Here is a 19,566-nt window from a genome sequence, read left to right on the forward strand (position 1 = left end):
AATAATAATAATAATAATAATAATAATAATAATAATAATAATAATAATAATCTACTTCCTACTCCAAAACCCAAAAATTAATGTTTTACCTATAGCCTACCTTGGCATTACGATACAGCATAAGATACTTGAGTGGAGAACACTTAGCTTCACATGTTATCCCAACTCTTGTGAATTATCTAGTCCCCACACTAAACATACTGAAAGAGCTGTTTGTTTAAAAGAACATGTTTATCATAATGCATATACATGAACGCAACAGCTTCATGTAATGGATGTCACCCAACTCAAGGTATTAGTGAGAGTGTCTCCATTTAGTTCAGTCACAGAAGTGATGCATTCAGCAATGTGTCATTAAACTGAGTCATCTGTCTAGCTTGTCTTGTGACCTTCTTATAAACAGAAGCTATTACTTTTTGCTTCTCAAGCTTCAGAGCATCTCGTATCACATCCCCAGACACCAGTTCCCCTTCCAGACGCATCAATTGATTGTGCAGTGTCTCAGAATTGTTTTCAGCTTTTCTGGTCCTTTGCAAAGCCTCCTGGTGCAACACATTCTGAGTCTCCAGTGTCTTGGTAAGTTTAGTTATCTGGGCTTCGAGCTGAGATACGATCTGGGGGAAGGGAAAGCAAAGTCAAGTCACTGGCTGAGCTTGAAATTAATCTGTGGGACAAAGACATCATGACCGTTTGAGAAACAGTTGAATAACTGTCTTCCATTCAGCAAACAGGGGAAGAATTAAAAAAATAATTAGAAGAAACATAGCTCAAAAGAAGTTATGGTTCAATTTCATTATGTACTGTAATATTTGATTGTAAATTATCTTTCCATATGAGAATGTTTAGATGGATCTGGATCAATGGGGCTTAGAAAATGGTCCTGTTCTTTACTCATGTAAGAATCCCTTTCAGAAAGGCCATATAGAAATCCCTGCCAGAAGAAGGCAAAGGCAAACTCTTTCTGTACAGATCTTGCCAAGAAAGCTCCATTGAGAGAATCATAGAGTTGGAAGAGACCACAACAGCCATCCAGTCTAATTCCCTGTCATACAGGAATACACAATCAAAGAACTCCCAACAGATGTCCATCCTGCTTCTGGTTAAAACTCTCCAAAGAAGGAGACTCCACCACTCTCCATGGCAGTATATTCCAATGTTGGACAGTTTTTACAGTCAGGAAGTTCTTCCTATTATTTAGATGAATCTCTTTTTCTGTAGGTTACATCCATTGTTCCAGGTCGTATTCTGTGGAACAACAGAAAACAAGCTTGCTCCATCCTCAGTATGACATCCCTTCAAATATTTAAACATGGTTATCATGTCACCTCTTAACCTTCTCTTCCCCAGGCTAAACATTCTCAGTCCCTAGGCTGCTTTTCATAGGACATGTTTTCCAGAACTTTCACCATTTTGGTTGTACTCCTCTGGACAAACTCCAACTTGCCACTATCCCTCTTGAATTGTGGTGCCCAGAACTGGGCACAGTATTCTAGATTAGGTCTGAGCAAAGCAGAATAGAGTGGAACAATTACTTCCCTTGATCTAGACACTATACCCCTATTGATGCAACTTGGGATCATATTGGCTTTTGTAGCTGCTGTATCACATTGTTGTCTCATGTTCAGCTTGTGGTCTACTAAGGCTCCTCTTTCCCATGTACTCTTGTCAAGCCGGGTGTCCCCCATCCTATATCTGAGCCTTTCATAGTTTTGCCTTAGGGTCATCATATCAGAAATGACTTTTTTTGAAAGCACACAGCAATAACATGTACAAGATATTTGCTGAATAGTCCCGCTAGAACACCAAACTCTGGTCCAACAGACAAACAAGAGTGTGGCCTACTAATTGCTGGCGCTTGAAACAGTTGAGGGTGGAGGCAAGTAAGGGGTTGATTTTTTGGAAGGGACCACAGTTAATATACTGCAAAATGTTTTGGACATTAAAGACCTGTGTGCTTTCAGCCCATCAATTTTAAGCCAACAGAATTTTTATTTTTTAAAACTGTAACAAGTCTGGCCAAAGCCAAAAGAAGACTAAATCTGATTATACAAAACCATATGAACCATAAAAGCAAGTTTTAACTGCTGTTTTGTTATGTTGCACAACTCTCCCATGAAACTGCTAATAGGTAAAATTATGATTATCAGATGCCACTCACCACCTTCACAAAACCATTTAAATATAACTGTACTCTATAGTGTTTTGGGTGTTTATTTGTTCAGCTTTAGTTCCATCCTCAGAATACATGTTAAATTATCTCTCTGACTGCCAGATGTAGTCCTTATGTTTGCAAACTGGCTTGATTTTGCAAGCATTTATGCACGCAATGCTCACTTTTCCTCTGACAGCTTCAGCACTCAAAGATTATAACATTTCAGACACAAATGGATTATGTTACCCATAATTTAGATACAAAGGGAAAAGGCTATGTGGAAGTGACGTGAACTGCATAAAATAGCAACAAAAGCAAGCAAACAGAAGAGCTACAACTAAAAAACAAGCCAAACAATAACAACCCATAATGTGGTTGTTTATTGGTTTGCTTCAAAACTTTTGTATTATCTATTGGTTAAACTGTATTTGATTTTAACTTATGAACTATGCTGTGTCCCATAGTGAGAGAAGGGCAGGATATAAATGAATGAATGAATGAATAAAGTCACATGGGCTCAGCAAGGAAAAAAACTTTGACAGTTACACATCAGGACAATCAAATGTAATAGTATCCCCATTTTTAAAAACCAGTCCATATTTTTTGTGAACTATGCAGTCAAATGTTTTGCTGTAGTCAATGAAGAACAAGCTGATTTTTAATGTATTTAACATTTTATATATAATATATAATGCGCTTAACTTTATATGCATATATACATATAAAATGTTAAATATTATATATAAATAATTTGCTAGTTTTTGGGTAACAGAATCTGTTTTCAAGACAGTAACTAGAGATTTAGTTATTAACTTCTATTACAAGTGCAGCCTAATGCATCAAAATGCATTAAGTTACTGACTTTCACTGGTGGAAAAGGATAAGGAATCTGCAGTTTTGTGGCCCCTGTCAAGGGTTATGCTTATTTAACCCTTTGGTTGTTGTGTGCCTTCAAATTGGTTCTGACTTATGGTGACCCTAGGGCAAACCTACCATGAGGTTTTTCTTGGAAAGATTTCTTCAGAGTGGGCTTGCTTTTGCCTTCCTCAGAGGCTGAGAGTAACTTGCCCAAGATCACCCAGTGTGTTCCCATGGCTGAGCCAGCATTCAAAGAATTGGACTAGGACCCATCTTCCAGGGTCCTAGTCCAATGCTCAAATTATTACACCATGTTGGCTCTCTTATTCAACACAACAGAGAGCAAATAATTGGGAGAATGCCCAAGCTGTGGAAATGACTAGTTGCAGCAAATAGCTTATATGATTTTTAATCTCTTGCAAAGATGATAGGTTCATGTATTGTTTCCAGAGCTCTTACATGTGCAAACACAATTGCAATGTGATACTGTGACATTCTGGTATTCTTTTATTTTTAATGAATTTTGTATGTAAATACTTCACATAAGATGTGATTTTACACCTCCTTCTAGAATCAATAAGCTAGAAGGTGATGTATCAGGTGTGAGTGCATCTAAACTAAAACCAAAGATCAGATAGCCCCTTCCTGGGAATAATAAATTTAGAGTATGCTCAAGTCCCTTCTGACATTGTTATCTCAGTGCCTGACCTCCAAACAGGAACTCTCCAGAGGCTGAAGTGCACGCTTTCTTATTGATGGACATCACTCTGGGACAGTGTAAACAGGGCATTCACCTTTTCAGCACAGCTCTATGCTGTATATTTGTCAAAGACTAACTTTTCTTCAGCAAATATATTTAGTACTTTTCCATCTTTGGATTCAGTGCTAGCTGCATTTTCTCTATGGTCAAGTACGCATTCGGTGTTTTATAGTGTTCTTGAATGATTTTGCCAAGCCCACTCATACAGCAATTCAAGTGCCATGGTTCAGGATCTCTTTGCAGAACAGAGGTGAGCAGAAGTGTGGATCTCCAGAAGTTGCAGAACTACAGCTCCTAGCATTCATCATGATTGATTGCGCTGACAGGGACTAATGGGAACTGCAACCTAACAACATCTGCAGGGGCCTGCTTCACTGTTGCAGAAGCAGCAAAAACAGTCTCATCACATTTTTTTAGTATTTAGTGCTACACTGCTAAAAAAGTCAACTGTCTCTTGTGGGTGAAGCACATATTCCTCTTGCTATGGGAGCACCAATTTGTTTGTTTGTTTAATATCCCTCCTTTTTTTGCAGCATAGGACCCAACAATGTTTGTGGATACATTTGCAGAGCTGATATAATTTATAAACACCCACAGTGCACAACTGAGTACTGTACAGGCAGGCTCAATTTGTACCTTTTATTTAGCAGTTATTACCACAAGCAGTGGCTGGCATGGCAAAACAATGAAATGGTACCCTTATCAAGGCAAGTGGAATGTAGCTAACCAGCTCTGCTCCATATGACTCTATCCACCATCCAGGTTCCCCTTGGTTTGGCTGAGTTTTTCACAAGTGCTTATTTATTGGGTCATTATACAGAAAACTGTGCACAGCATTTCTAACAGTTCCATCTATCTTCCCTCCTCTTACAGACATACACTTGAAAAGCACTCTTACAATGTCTGAGGGCTTCACTCTGTACTGAGCCAACTTACAACACCAAATCTGGGTGTTTCCCGAAAGCCAGCACTCGATCTTATACACTGTTGGCACTTAGTATCACACCATGGGATAAGGTGATAAGAAAGTTTAGTAAATTTTTCTACCATACTTAGAGTTTTACCAAGCCCCGAAGCCACAATCTTGGATTGCTCAGGGGTTTGGGGTTATTTTTTAAAACTTTTTGGAAAATGATATTTAATGACCAGCCAACAGCTTTATAGCACATTTGGATAATCTGAAACTACTTAAACAGCAATTAGATCATCATGTAGAGAGCCAAACAATTTAAAAAGCATGAGCAACCTCTGTTGGATATGTGATAATAGTAAATATTCAGGTCAGAAGAACCTAGAGGTATGAATGTTTGCATGTATATACAGTTTCTTATTCCATCTTCCAATAAAACTTTATTATAACTATTAATCCAGGCAACCAAATACAGTTTACAAAAAGTGCACAGCAATAAAATTTAGCAGAATCTGCCCTCGGGTTAATCAAGTACATGCTAGCTTTTAGTTAGAGGCCACAGCTGTGCAAAAATACAAACCAAGACCATTGTTCTCTCACTGCTATCTAGCCATAGTCCAGTTATGCTGTATCTTACCATGGGGCTCTATTTCATCCCCATCTTGTTCAACATCTGTTTGAAACCACTGAATGAGGTTATTTGGATATTTGAGATGAGATGTCACCTAATGCTATCTTTTCTTTTTATCATATTTAGGTGAGGCTGGAGTGGTGCTGAATTACCATCTGGTATTGATTACGCCTAGATGATGGCCTATAAAATGAAGACCACCGGTGGGTGGTTTGGGAAAAGACTGGTCATCCTTTGATGCATCCTTGAACAATGTTGCACTCTTCCTGGAAAGTTCTTTATTTGGAGAGTTGCTGTGAGATCTGGCCTTATCTTTGAAAGCCTAAGTGGATCCAGAGCAAGAACAGATCAAGTCTGCAATTGACAACTGTGAGTCTTAAGGAGGCCCATGTGTCTTATGAACATGTAGACAAAGCAGGCCACAACAGCAAACTGTAAGTAGATAGACAAATAATCAGAGGCATGCATTGTAGTTTAGGATAGGCATATGTTCAGGTTTGGAGAGAAAGGTAAAAGAGATTATATGGGTACTCTTAACAATGAATACCTTGGGGAACTACCCCAATACAGTTTTTTATAAGAGCGAATAAGAAACCAACAGGGCATCATAAAAGTTATAAAGTTCAATATATACTGAAGCCCAGAATAAAAAGTGAGTCATGGAAGAAACGAAATGCAGTTGATGAAATCCAACATTGCTATTATTACTTGATCTGTAATCTCCCTCAGAGATTTCCCACTAGCAACACATTGTACTAAATGAAATTATATCATCAGTGCATGCTGTTCGACTCAGACATGGAATTCCAGTGCCATCAAAATTATAACACATTTAGAGCTAGCTATGTCTAAAGAAATCAAATTAAGAAGGTTTTATTATTTAAAACGTTGTGGCACATTTTAAAACTGATTCATAATGTACTGTGTAACGCATTTATTCCCCAGATGTTGCTGGTCTACAACTCCCAGAACCCTTGAACACTGGCCATGCTGATTAGGGATGCCGGGACATGAAATCCAACGTCTGGGGATTTACAGTTGGGCACTGCTGATCCAGATAGTTGCAGGTTAAGTTAAGTCTTCATAGAAAGGGGAAAGTAGTCACTGAATATTTGTTCATTAATGTACTTCTTCAACAAAGCTTCTTCACAATTTAGAGGAACCTTGAATTATGGTGGGACAGCACAGTGGGCCATGGACTCCATTGGCATGAAATTTGGAGGAAGGAACATCACCAATCTAAGATATGAAGATAACACAATAATACTAGCAGAAAATATCTGAGATATGGAAAGATTATTGAAGGAAATCAAAGCAGAAAGCAGGAAGGCAGCTAAATATCATGAAAACAAAAATTATGACCACAGGTGAGCTATATAATTTTAAAGTAGACCATGAAGAGATCAAAATTCTTGGGCTCAATCATCAATTAGACTGGAGACAGCAGTGAAGAAATCAGAAGACTAGGATCTGAAAGAGCAGCATCTTCCCACAAAGTTACTATTCTGGATTCCCTATAGCCCTCCCATCTCTTGATTATCCTCCTCTTATTACACCATTCTTCATGCAACAGAACAAAGGAAGGCCTCTTTTCTGTCACATAAATGAGATCTGTGCCATACCTTATGCTAGATTTACATGCAAAATAAGCTAAAACTTTATGTCCTTGGACAAGGAAACACCCCTAAATTAAAAATAAAGCTGAGCTGGAGTTTGCATTTTACATAATTGTTAGAATAAGAACATGCTGTGAAGCCTTTTAAACTTGACTGGGGCCCGTTACAAACAAACCAGAAAGTACGCGCGGAGCGTGTACTAGGGTTAGAAAGGGGCGGTGCTTCCGCATCCCGCTAACCCTAGTGCGCGCTCTGCGCGCACAAAATGGCAGCAGCCATTTCACACGGCCGCCGCCATGACGACGCCACGACCGCGCCGCCTCTATACAGGGTGGCGCAGATGTGACGTCCTCGCTCCGCGCCAGGGCGCTTAGTGCGCCCTTAGCGCGGAGCAGGAAGGAGCTCCGTTTCGGAGCTCCTTCCTGGTTTGCTCCGCTGGGCACAGCCTTCACACAGCTGCGCCCAGCGGACCAAAGGAGAAAGGGGCCAAGTGGCCCCTTTCTCCTCCTCCCCGCCACTGCGGGGTGTCCTTGGGGCTTGAAGCCCCAAGGACAACCCTTTCCAGGCTGCAGGGAAGGGGCCTTTTGCCGCTTCCCCGCAGCCTGAAAAGCGGCGGATCGGGGCCTCAGTGGCTGCCGCTCTGGACACTGAGGCCCCGATACCCTGGGGAAAGGGGCGGGTCCAACCCGCCCCAAATGGGCGGTCTGTAACCCGCCAAAGTTTAGATATTCAGTGAATCTGCCCACAGTCATGTCAACATACAGTCAGGCAGTATAATCTACTGCTGCTTCTTTTCCCTTCTAAATCCTGGGGAAATAAAAGAGAAAATGTGCTCACTTAAACTGAGTGTGTTCCTCTCTCAGAATAAAGTACCCTTTGGAGATCAACCAGAAGAAAATGGTGAGAAACTTTGAGCGTCATAAGCCAACAACATCAGAAGGGGTATGTGATTCCCATCCCTTCCCAAATAATTAAGCATAAGATTGCCTCATTTCCATGATGACCTAAGAATCATTTGAATTCCTGTCTGTCATGTTGCAATGGAAAGGAAGGGGTAAATGGTGGAGTTGTTGTGTGGCTTCAAGTTTTTTCTGACCTATAGTGATCCTAAGGCAAACCTATCACAAGATTTTCTTGGCAAGATTTGTTCAGAGAAGGTTTGCCTTTGGCTTCTTGAGCATGTGTTAGATGGGGTTACACTCCCACTGAAGACTCAGGTTTGTAGTTTGGGGGTATTTCTGGATTCAGCACTGAGTCGGTAAGCCCATGTGTCAGCAGCAACCAGGAGTGCTTTTGCACAGATAAAACTCATGCGCCAACTGCGCCCATTCCTGGAGAAGTCAGATGTAGCCACAGTGGTACATGCCTTGGTTACATCGCATCTGGATTACTGTAATGTGCTCTCCGTGGGGCTGCCTTTAAAAAGTGATCAGAAAATTCAGCTGGGCCAAAGAGCTGCAGCCAGGAAGCATACAACTCCCTTGTTGCAACAGCTCCATTGGCTGCCAATATTTGTGGACACAATTCAAAGTGCTGGTTTTGACCTATAAAGGCCTATATGGCTCGAATCCAGGCTATTTGAAGGACTGTATCTACCTGTACGAGCCCACCATTGAGATCATCTGGAAAGGTCCTTCTCTCTGTCCCATCACCCTCTCAGGGTTATTTGGTGGGGACAAGGGAGAGGGCCTTCTCAGTGGCTGCTCCCAAGCTTTGGAACTTCCTCCACAGAGAGACCAGGATGGCTCCATCTTTGCTTTCTTTTCGACAGCAGATAAAAATGTTTTTATGCCACCAGGCCTTCGCACATTGATATGGGTGCTGTTTTGCTTTTGTTTTAAAGAGTTAACATTTTTAAATTTTAATAATGTACTGTTTTTAATTGTTTGAATTGTTTAACTGTTTTTCAAACTTTGTATTTTTAATATTTATACTGTTTTAATTTAGACTGATTTAAATTTGTTAGCCACCTTGAGTCCCTGTACTGGGACAAAAATGGGATATAAATAAACAGAATAACTATTATTATTATTATTATTATTATTATTATTATTATTATTATTAGGCTGCGAGTGTGATTTGTTCAAGGTCACCTAGGGCTTCTACAGTGATCCAGCCTCCCCAGGATGCAAAAAGAAGCTGCCATTAGCTGGCTTCTTCTTGCGCCCTGGAAAAGGTGTCACTGGTGTGCTGGCACATCATAATGATAGCCCTTCCATCCATCGCCCATGCGTCATCATGGAATGTGCTGTATGGGTGGGCGCGTGCCATGATGGTGGCCAGGTGGTGAATGTAGGACTTGGAGCGTGTGAACGCTCAGCCCTATCACGGACTTAGGCTGGCATAAACTGCCAGTCTGTATAGCCTCCTAGTGGGTTTTCATCGCTGAGCAGGGATTCAAATCTTGGTCTAGAGAGTCGTACTCCAATGCTCAAACCATACTGGATCACTAAATGGTGGAGTAAAGAGGTTAAACCCAAGGCTATGCTAGAAAAACAGGACTGCTTGTCTCTTTCTTCCCACACCCCAGCCTCCCTACTGCTGAAGATCTAGGGCAGATTTTGAGTGTGTACTGTTGGCTGAGGGAAGAAGGAGGAACCTTCTCTTTCCTGGTTCTACTGGGAGTAGTACTTCAGTGGAATGACACAATTTATTCCAACCCTAAGCTACAACCTAAGCAAAACCACATGGGTTATGACCAATTGAGAACTGGAGGTGTCTTAAACAAAAGATAAGAGAGACCTAAGCTTTTGATTGGGAATCAGTTGGGGTATAGTGGTTTGAGTGCTGGACTTCGACTAAGGGAGACCAGAATTGAAATCCCAGCTCAGTCATGAAAAACCTACTGGATGATCTTGGGCAAACCACGCACTCTCTCAGCCTTAGAAGAAAACAACGATAAACTTCTTCTGAAAACGTATTGACAAGAAAACCTTAGGATAATGTTGCCATAAGTTGGAGTTGACTTGAAAGCACATACCAACAACAAACAAGATTTTAGTTGCTTCTAGATGCTTAGTATTATCAATTAAAAGACAATGTGCAGTTATTCTGTCTAATGTTTTTAAATGCATTTTCTGAGGCATGAAAAAGAAAATAGAAGAGGTGACAGTGAAACACAGGACGGTTACAAATGGACAGGGAAGATATCTAGACTTCCAGTAACATTCAGTGGAGAAAGCAGGTTTCTTATTACACAATAAGAGCCTCATTTGGAAGCACCTTTATGTTTCCCTTGTAGACAGCATGACCAAATTCAAATATTAAGGCAGCAATACGGTCATTGACTAAAATATCTTCTCTTTCAAGAGAAAAGGCAGCAGAGAAGTTTGGATCTGCTTCCATCACAGGGTTCTGGGACTATCTGTGAGATACTCATACCTCCTACTGTCAAAGGTATTAAACAGATGCTGTTAATTCTTAAATTGCTGAATAAAAGGCTTGGTTGTTTTTCTTTGCTTTAATTTATGTGACAAGCTTATGTCTAAGGTGGCTTCCAACTCATGTAATATTTTAATTCATACAGAAAAGAAGCTATTAAAAACATCAAGAACAATAATAATGGATGTACATGTACCGTATTTTTGCTCTCCTCCCTGTTGCACATGTCGCAAACTTGTTCCAAAATGTCCTCTGTAGATGGACTGACCATAATAGAATTGCTCCTAAGCACAGTAACAATTTTCTCCTTGAATGCATTGTGCACATTTTTTGTAACCCTGGCCTCATCTATGCTACTTTTCAGTGTCTCCTCTTTTTCACTGCAGCATTTCTTTAAGAGGCTCATTTCTTCTTGTGAAGCTTCCCAGGCTCTTTGACTGGCATCCAGTCTGTCTTGAAGGTTCCTTATTTCCTTCTCGAGACTCTGCTTAGCTCTTTTAGTGATGTTTAAATCCTATAATAAAAACAGCAAGTGTTACATTTTTGCACTGCACAGAGCAAATAAATGGCTACCTCACAACACTTGTCTGACAGTGGTTTCAGGTTTTACAACCAGAACTTCTCTTTGCAAACTCACAGCCAGAATTTCTAATTAAACTAGTGAGCTACTAAATCTAACTTTGATGTCAACTAGAGTAGAAAAAATGAAACATTTCAGTCCGGGCCAGGAAGTTTATCACACTCATTTTCCCCCCATTATGTGCATGGGAAGGGGATGCTTCTGGCGGAAGACAAAAATGGCATTCCTCAGTACTGAATGGGGATGGCCTGGTGCTGGAATGGGGCCTTTTTGAGGATGCTTTGGTGTGCGATCAAATCTGTTTTTTCTTGGTCGTGCGCACACATGAGCATCCCCTTCCTGTGCCCATAACGGGGGGGGGGGGGGAAGGGGGGGACGGGTGCGATAAACCTCCAGGCAAAATTATTCAACTGACCTCTTCAACTAAAATTGGATTTAGCTCAAAGTTTGCATAATCATGTCTTCTGCATTCAGAGCAAGCAACATAAAGCTTTTGGGTCATATTCCTCCTTCACCCTGGTCATGCTTTCCTTATGGATAGGTGATAGGTCATGGGTAGTATCCAGACTGCCTGGGTGTTTAAAGGAACATTTCCATTGTAAAAGGACCAATCTCAGCTGTGAATTATCCAACAATCCAGGACAGCATGGATTTGGCAGAATGAATAAATAAATTTAATTTAATACTTTTTTCCAAAAAAATATATTTGTATCAATATTACTATACTGCCTTTTGGCTCTCTCAAATGTCCCCAAGGCAGATCAACTGATAACACACAACTGTGACACCAAAATAACAAAATAAAAACAGTCAACAACAAAGCTAAAAGAGTAAAATCCCATTAAAATGTGAAATAAAAATGAGTCAAGATCTAAACAAATTCTCCTGGGAAACTGTTCTGCACCCAGGTGTTTGCCACTAAGAACTCTTGGTGTCAGGCTGCAGGAATGGTGTTGTTCTCTGTTGCTCACAGAGGCTTTAAAGAATCACAAGGGTGTAGACAAAGAGACATGCAACCTAAAGTCAAGAATGGTTATTATTCCTTTACAACTTTAATCCACTCTCTGATTGACACAAGAGAACAAGACATAATTTTCACCTTCAAAATATCCAGTTTCTAGGCTGAGCACAGTGGAAGATTGTTTTTATGTGTTTCTGTATATTTTTCATTTTATGTCTAGTTCTGAATGCCAAATTGGAGGCAGAAATGAGGGGTCACATTTATTTCCATAATTATTCCAATGTTAAATACTGTGGTGTTGTTTTTTTTACAAAAAAGAAAGAAAACTGTTAAGTACATACTTGGCACTACTTACATTCTAGTCTAATTGGAGATGTCACAGCCAGCAAAATCGGCCTTTCTAAATTTTAGCATACATCAATTTAATTTAATTTCCCCTTCCCTTTTCTTAAAAGATCTTGGTAGGAGACAGAAAAATATTCAAGTGCCAAGAGTTAAATTACAGCTATTACAGAAATTAAGGAAACATTTTCAAATTGGAGTATTATCCCATCCCATGTTCTCTTTCCCTGTCACAGGTGCAACACAACACAGTTCACCAGCTTCATAATAGGCTGATGCTGATCTAATTTTATGTTATTAAGATTTGAAAATGTAAATAGAGCTACAAGGTACTCATTCTGAAAGTGGGCACAATAAATTAAAAGAAAAACCACAGTGGTTATGCATTTTTGTAATGTCAGCCCAAGCTTTGGGGCCCCTCAGTGGACACTCCTCCCCCCAAAGTGGCCCATTCTGTCTCAGCCCAATAACTAATCAGATTGAGAATGAGAGTCGGGCCAGTTATGGTTGTGGTGCTTCCCATCTAAATGGCTGTTCCTGATGAACTAGAAGGAACAGGCAGGCTAAAGAGGTTCCAAGGACTGGCAGCTGAGCTCCTGTTAAAGTCTGGTCATAGTAGTGCCAATCCAACATGAGACCAACAGTTTAGTGTTCAAGCCAACTTTCTTTTTACATAATACATTTATGGGTTACTAGTTGTTCTTGTAGAGAATACTGGCTATACAAGATCAGGTAGGTATTTTAAGCACAGTCACTGCAACTAGCTAGGGATGTCAGAATAAAAGCAATAATGGTGGGATACAAACCGCTGCTTTGCGGCGCTCCCCCGCCAGCGCCATTTGCTCCGCGCGGGAGCCGCAGCAGCCAAACCGCGCGACTCCCACGCGGAGCAAAAAAGACTCCATTTCGGAGCTTCTCTCTGCGGCGCCTCTATGACGTCGCGAGGCGCCGCAGGTGCATTCGCGACATCATAGGCGCTGCGACACGTCTGGACGCTATGCGTCCAGTACGTAAAGATGGCGGCGCCCATGTGGAAGGGGCGCCACCATCTTGTACGTACTGTATACGTACTATATGGCGGTGTGTATCCCGCCAATAAAAATAACAGTTATTGTGATTGTGAAAATGGAGAGCTCCTTGATGTTTTCTCCTTGAACATGTCCCTGTTTGATGCATTTAATTTTAGAGCTTTTATGGGTGTTTGGAAGCCAAAGGAAGCTGAAACTACCCTGACACACTGTTTATGCAGAATGGGAGATAAAGATAAATTATGCAAAGAAGGTTTAACTCTCTACAGTATATGCTTTTGTAAAGAAGAACTGAGGCAAAAAGTAATAGTGATAGGATCAAGGAAAGGGAGGACAGACAAGTATGGATTACAATGGAGCCTATCAGCCTGAATTCATTAAAAGCACTGATGTAACATTCCAAAGACCTTCAAAGAACTGGCCAGATCTCAGGTTCTCTCTAACTACTGAATGAGAATAACTAAACAGCTTAAATTAGGGGCAAAAAAGACAGCTGGATGAGGAGTGGAGAGAGAGAAGGCAGACCCAGGGAAGAGAAAGCAGTTGACATGGATGTCATATCCTGGAAAGTATTGTATCTTTTTCTTTTAACATGACCTGTTACTCCCAACTATGTGATGAGGTAGGGCACAGTCCACACATATATTCCAGTCTTTAATCCCTTAGCCCCTCTCACACATGCAAAGTGGCTACTTCTCCATGTTACATGGGATGGATAGATGATAAAGTACAGCAGTAGCTTTTCTTCTGTTGTTGAAGACTTTTATTATTTTAACTCTGAATTTGCACCATTAAATCTACAGACCCTTCTCCAAATTCCCAAATAACTCTTTATCTTTTAAAAAAATCATGAATCTTGGCTGTTTTGTGGTATTAACCACCACCCCTCCCAGTTTTGCTGGGTATCTACCAGTGTCTCAATTCAACTGACTACATGCAGCACTACTTTTGTTTCAAAATTATAATAATACAAACCTCCAGGAATTTTTGGTTGGGAAAAGTAAGTATAGGAAACCACTGATGCTTAGAATATTTTCACATATGCCTACTTACATATAAATGTATCACTTTTCCATAAGAAAAAGCATATACTATTCACAATCATTTCTATATTAAATATTTTATATGGATTATATATAAGGAATGTGGGTATAATGAAGGATGAAGATGAAGAGCTTACAGGCAGATGAGAAGAGAATAGGTGTATTAACAGTGAAAGGTAGAACAGCACTGCAGAATGTAAAGAATAGAAGAAACAATAATTAAATAAAAGTGGGTAGATTCAATCCTACAAGAAACAAGAAAGGGGGATGGGGGTTTGATTGTAAGAAAAATGAAATATAAGAACTAGTTGTGTAATGTTCAGACAGAAAAAAAATCATGGACTTAGTTTTGTGTTTGTGTATCTTTACTTTGTAATACTTTTCTTTTGCTTTTTATTACAAATAATAATAAAAGAAAGAAACACAAAATGTAAATTGCTGTATGTACTAGGTACAACAAAGCAGTCATATGCATGATTGTACATGGAGATATATATACAGGGGATACCCCTTCCCTATATGTAGGGCACATACACAAAGCACTAGTGAAATATGGAATAAAATTTAGTGAATTCAGTGAGGTTATTAGTTGGGATGCAGCTTTATTTGAAATACCTAAAAAACCCCACAATGATTACAAGAAGCCAGCATGGTTTTAATGAGAGCAAAACAAGCATTCCAGATTGTTCGTTTCCTTCTTGTAAAATCGTATTATAGCCAGTTCTTGGCACCATAATTCAAAGCATTCACCAAAGGGGAAGAATTCAAAGAAAAACACCAGTGATAAGAAGTTGGAATGAAATGTCATATGAAGAAAGAGTGGAGGAGTTTAATATCTCTTCTAGAGAACACCAAGGTTTTCAACCATTTTGCAAGCAAGAAAACTATTTATCAGACTGTTGGGAGAATGGCAAAGAGAAGGGTTGACAAGAAAAAAATTCAGATCAAGCAATTAGGAAGTTACCTAACTAAATAAAAAGAAGTAAATATAAAGATGTGTCATCATCTCGTTTGGTGGGGTTTATATAAAATAGAGGCAGAGATCCAATGCTGAGGGAGGAATTAAACAGGATAATGTAGAGTCTCCATCCATTAATGATTTTTACCATTAACTTTCAAAGAAATTCATTGCATTTGCACTTAGATGTTGCTCTGGGCTCCTCCAAGAGGCTGAGATCATTATATCTTAGCTCATAGGCTGGCGAAGTCTATTGTCCGGTCACTCACTGTGACCAGACTGCAAAGCATTTTGCAGTTAAAGTCACCCATATTTGGTCCTGACCAAGATGTCATAACTTATACAGAGCCAAGTTGGTTCAGAAACTGTTTTGTCTTCTACTTATGGATACTTTCCAGTGTGAATGGCCTGGGAACTTGAACAAGATTCTTCATGCTTAAGAGAAGGATGAGTAAGGAGCTTTTAATGGGGTAGGAAAGTGCTGCACTTTGTTACTGATGTGCTATTAAAATTGCTTTGAATTCAATTGTGTTTTAATATAAAGGTTTGTTTTAATTCTCGTGTAATTAAATAAACTACAGTGTTTTTACTGCTGCTATTTTTAATCAGTTGTGAACCACTCTGGGCCTAAGTTTTGGGAGAAGAAGAGATGCTAAATAAATATAAATAAATAAATAAATAAATTCAATTATCTTTCCATGCACTTGATTCTTATCTATTTTGTCTGGTTTGAACAATTAGTGGGGGACCAAGTGGGTATACAAGAAGACCAGTAGTGGCTGGTTGCTCCAATGGCAACAAAGTGCAGTCTCTGCTCTGGCTTTTAGCCTAAACTTTAAGAGCTAGCCAACATGCTAAACCTTACCCATTGAATAGGTTCAATGTCCTGGAAAGCTGTCAGGCTCTACTGAAAGAGACTGGTTAATGCCTCTGAAATGAGTGTGCTATTTCCTAAAGAAGGGGAAAAGAAGTAATAGGCCTGGAACCAACAGGCCAAATGTAGTGGCTTCTGGCCACTTTGGAGGTGTGGTGTTCAAATGACACACACCTCCAAAACGGCCTGAAGCCACGGTCCAGTTTTTTGGACCAGAGTAAAAAGGAGCTGGGATAATCTGGCTCCTGGCAATGCAGGTTGGGCCCTTTGGGAGCAAGTTGTGCAGTGAGCAGGGTTCCTACCTGCTTGCAGCCAGAGCAGACTCAGGTTACTCTTTCGTGCCCATTTACTCTGGCCCATAGTTCCACTTCTAGACCTGGCATTGGTGCTCTGAAGTTAATCTATGGTGGTAATCTGGCTGCTCTGATGTCAATTGAACAGAAAATCTGTTCTGGGTTTTAGAGTGAATTCTGAAGGGACTATTTAATGTGTTGAACCTGATTCCCAAAACAGGTTTTAGAAACTTGATTAAAACCTGGAATATATTTACTGCCTACTGATTTCAGAGCCAGTAGCCTCCTTGACATACATCAAGGGTGGGAAAACTGTACTGATTATTGATGCCACAGCCACTCTCCAACAATTGCCTGCAGCATTAGCACACTTAGCACAAAATAAAAAACCTGCAGCTTCAGAGGGAGAGTTAAATGAATGACATGAGTAAACATATTGCACTCATGCAGTGGTACAATCCCAATGACATCACTTCCGGGCTACTCCATTTCCTGGAAAAGGACTAATACTGTTCCCCAGTTGGTTCAAGACACAGGAGTTTATCGCATTGTCCTTTTCCATCCTTCCAACCTAGGCACGGGATGAAAACTTTTAAACACAGATTTTGTCACATGCCTTCATGAACAGGCCAGAGGCATCCCGTACCCAATCATGGCATCCTGTATGTGATCCGGACCTCTCCCATTCTTTCAAAAAGTGCAGGAGAAGTCTGTATCAGGTATGGGATGCTATGATTAGGTACAGGATGCCTCCAGCCTGGGCATGGAGGCATACAATAAAATCTGTGCTCAAAAGTTTTCATCCCACACCTAGGTCAGGAGGGAAGGATGGAAAAGGGCAGTGAGATAAACTCCATACTATGTCTATGACCAAGACATTGTGGTTGATTTCAAAGAGTGAAAGCAAAATTCAGCAGTGTCTATGTGCATGCACATCTACTAAAACTGTTCAAAACCATCACATTAAGAAAGGTTTAGGCTTCTAATTTATTACAAAATGCTAATGGCACAACACAAATAAACCAAAATGTCATATTTTCCACTGTGGTTTGTTCAGCCAGGATCCATGATAGACATTGCTTAACAGTGTATGCTTGCAAACAATTCTCCCTCTGACTTTCAAGGGACCCTAAGTGCACCACAATCTCTGCAAACATGTACCAACTATCCTCATCCTTTTTCATGGTTTGGAAGAATGAAATAATCACTTTAAAAATCTGGAAAGGATGAATTACTTTCTCTCCCTCCCATAAAAGGGTTTTTCTTACTTCAATCCAAACTGTATATCAAATGTAGTTCCACATTCATTCTTGTTATTGTTATTTACCATTAATACCAGCATTATGGAATCTTTTTAGTTGGAGGAGAGCCTTCGTACATCTTGATAGTTTCCTCTAAAGGGGGACACTCAGACAACCCTATGAATAAATGACCTCCAAGAACCCTGGTTATCAACTGCCCTGCTCAGGTCTTCCAAACTCAGTACCATGGCTTCCGTCTGTACACTTGTAGCATCTTCCTCCTCTTTTCCTACTGCCACCCATTTTATTAAGTAGTTTCCAGTGATTAACATTGTCTCACAATATGTCCAAAGTCCTCTCATTACGTTAATTAAATTAGTTACCATATTTCTCATAGAATAATATCTCTTTCATTCTCGTATAACCACCAACAGTTTATAAGTATTTGGACTGTATTCCATTTAGACGAGATATGGTTGTGCTAGACTTTTTAGTATCTACATATACTGGAATGCTAAGATCCTGTAGAGGCCTGAGAACAGTTATTTTTTTTTTGAACAAAAGTGCCCAGAATGTCCTTGTCAACATGATGATTCATATTCCAAGCTCTGGCCTTTATCAAAGGTAAATTTGATAGGGTTTTGTTGTCAACAGCTATCACATGACTGGGAAAAATCTGGCCCCCAGGACGTAGTCCCCATACATTTCCCCCCACTCAACTCCTAGGAGCACTAATTCAATCACAGACATTGAACTATTGAAAGAGAAAACGACTGTTGCTTTGGACAGGCCATTGTGAGGGTGGTAATGTATGTGGTTTCCAGTGGATTGGGGATGTGGCAATATAACCCCTATCCCAGTAGTTGTCCATCTCAGAACTACTCTAATGGTTAATTTATAATTAAGCTTCCAGAAAGTACACATATGAAACTTTTATGTTCTGAAGTGTTCCTCAAATTTTTCCAGTAAGGTTCGCCTGATAGATTTACTGTTTCTCTTTTTAGAAAGCAGCACTAATCCATTTAATAACCCATTTTAAAAGCACTAAACCTTTTCAAATCTATTAGATGCAATCAGAATTTAATTTAAACCAGATCAGCTGAGTGGCTGTTTTCTGTTTACTCACTCCTTCCTTCTCATATCTAATGCTGGCTTGAACATCTGCTCCTGCAATTCTTAAGACTTTTTAAAAAAAATTAAAATTCACTGCCATCCTATCATTGATTTGTCTTGGTATGGGCCACCCCATTTTCTTATGTTACAGCCATTTGTTGTATGGATCTTGAAGGCCTCTAATTAAAATGTACTGGGTGCATTTGTGCTTTGCTGCAGAAATCAAGCATATTAGGTAGTTCTGTATCTGAATCAGAAAATCAAAATTATTTACTCTCAGCTGGAATTCTTACAAAAATAATGACATACAAAAATCGACGCTGAAGACAGGAACTACAGTCTTTTCTGTAATCTGTATGTGAGAAATTAATGCTTTATTTTAGGTTATTTCAGGATAACAGTTACTGCTTGTTCCGCAAAAGCAAGAAAATTTCAGCTCAAATGCAAGTTGCTACCTTCAGCATAAGATGGAAACTTTAGAGAAATCTCCAACTCTTTGGCCTTTAATTTTAAAGTGAATGCATTAGGGATTTACTTATTATTGTCTATTACTATACTGTACAAAAGAGCAGTTTGACTTCACTTTAAGTACTTTAGCTCTATCCAGTGGAATCCTGGAGTTTGTAGTTTTAGAATCCTGGAGTTCATAGTTTTAACCTTTTCTGCCAAAGCATGCTGGTGTCTCATAAAACTACAAATTCTTGTAGCATTCTGTAGCCAGGAGCCATGGCAATTATAATGCAGGTTGACACCATTTTAACTGCCATGGCTCCAGTCTACAGTGCAGATTCAACCTAAGTCACTTTTATATCCCATCCTGCTTCC

At 39.8% G+C, this 19,566-nt stretch overlaps 1 protein-coding gene across 2 annotated transcripts in view; it reads right to left on the reverse strand.

Annotated features, from left to right (window-relative positions):
• Positions 1-19,566, reverse strand: part of CCDC170 (coiled-coil domain containing 170) — an 84,283-nt gene that overhangs the window by 13,969 nt on the left and 50,748 nt on the right. For both annotated transcript variants that reach the window (XM_042446900.1, XM_042446901.1), the window contains exons 6-7: positions 10,505-10,822; positions 414-614 (exon numbers count right to left, since the gene is read on the reverse strand). In XM_042446900.1, coding sequence (XP_042302834.1) covers positions 414-614; positions 10,505-10,822 — 519 coding nt within the window. The remainder of the gene's footprint in view (positions 1-413; positions 615-10,504; positions 10,823-19,566) is intronic.

Source organism: Sceloporus undulatus, chromosome 1 (genome assembly GCF_019175285.1).
Source record: "Sceloporus undulatus isolate JIND9_A2432 ecotype Alabama chromosome 1, SceUnd_v1.1, whole genome shotgun sequence".
NCBI lineage: Eukaryota > Metazoa > Chordata > Lepidosauria > Squamata > Phrynosomatidae > Sceloporus > Sceloporus undulatus.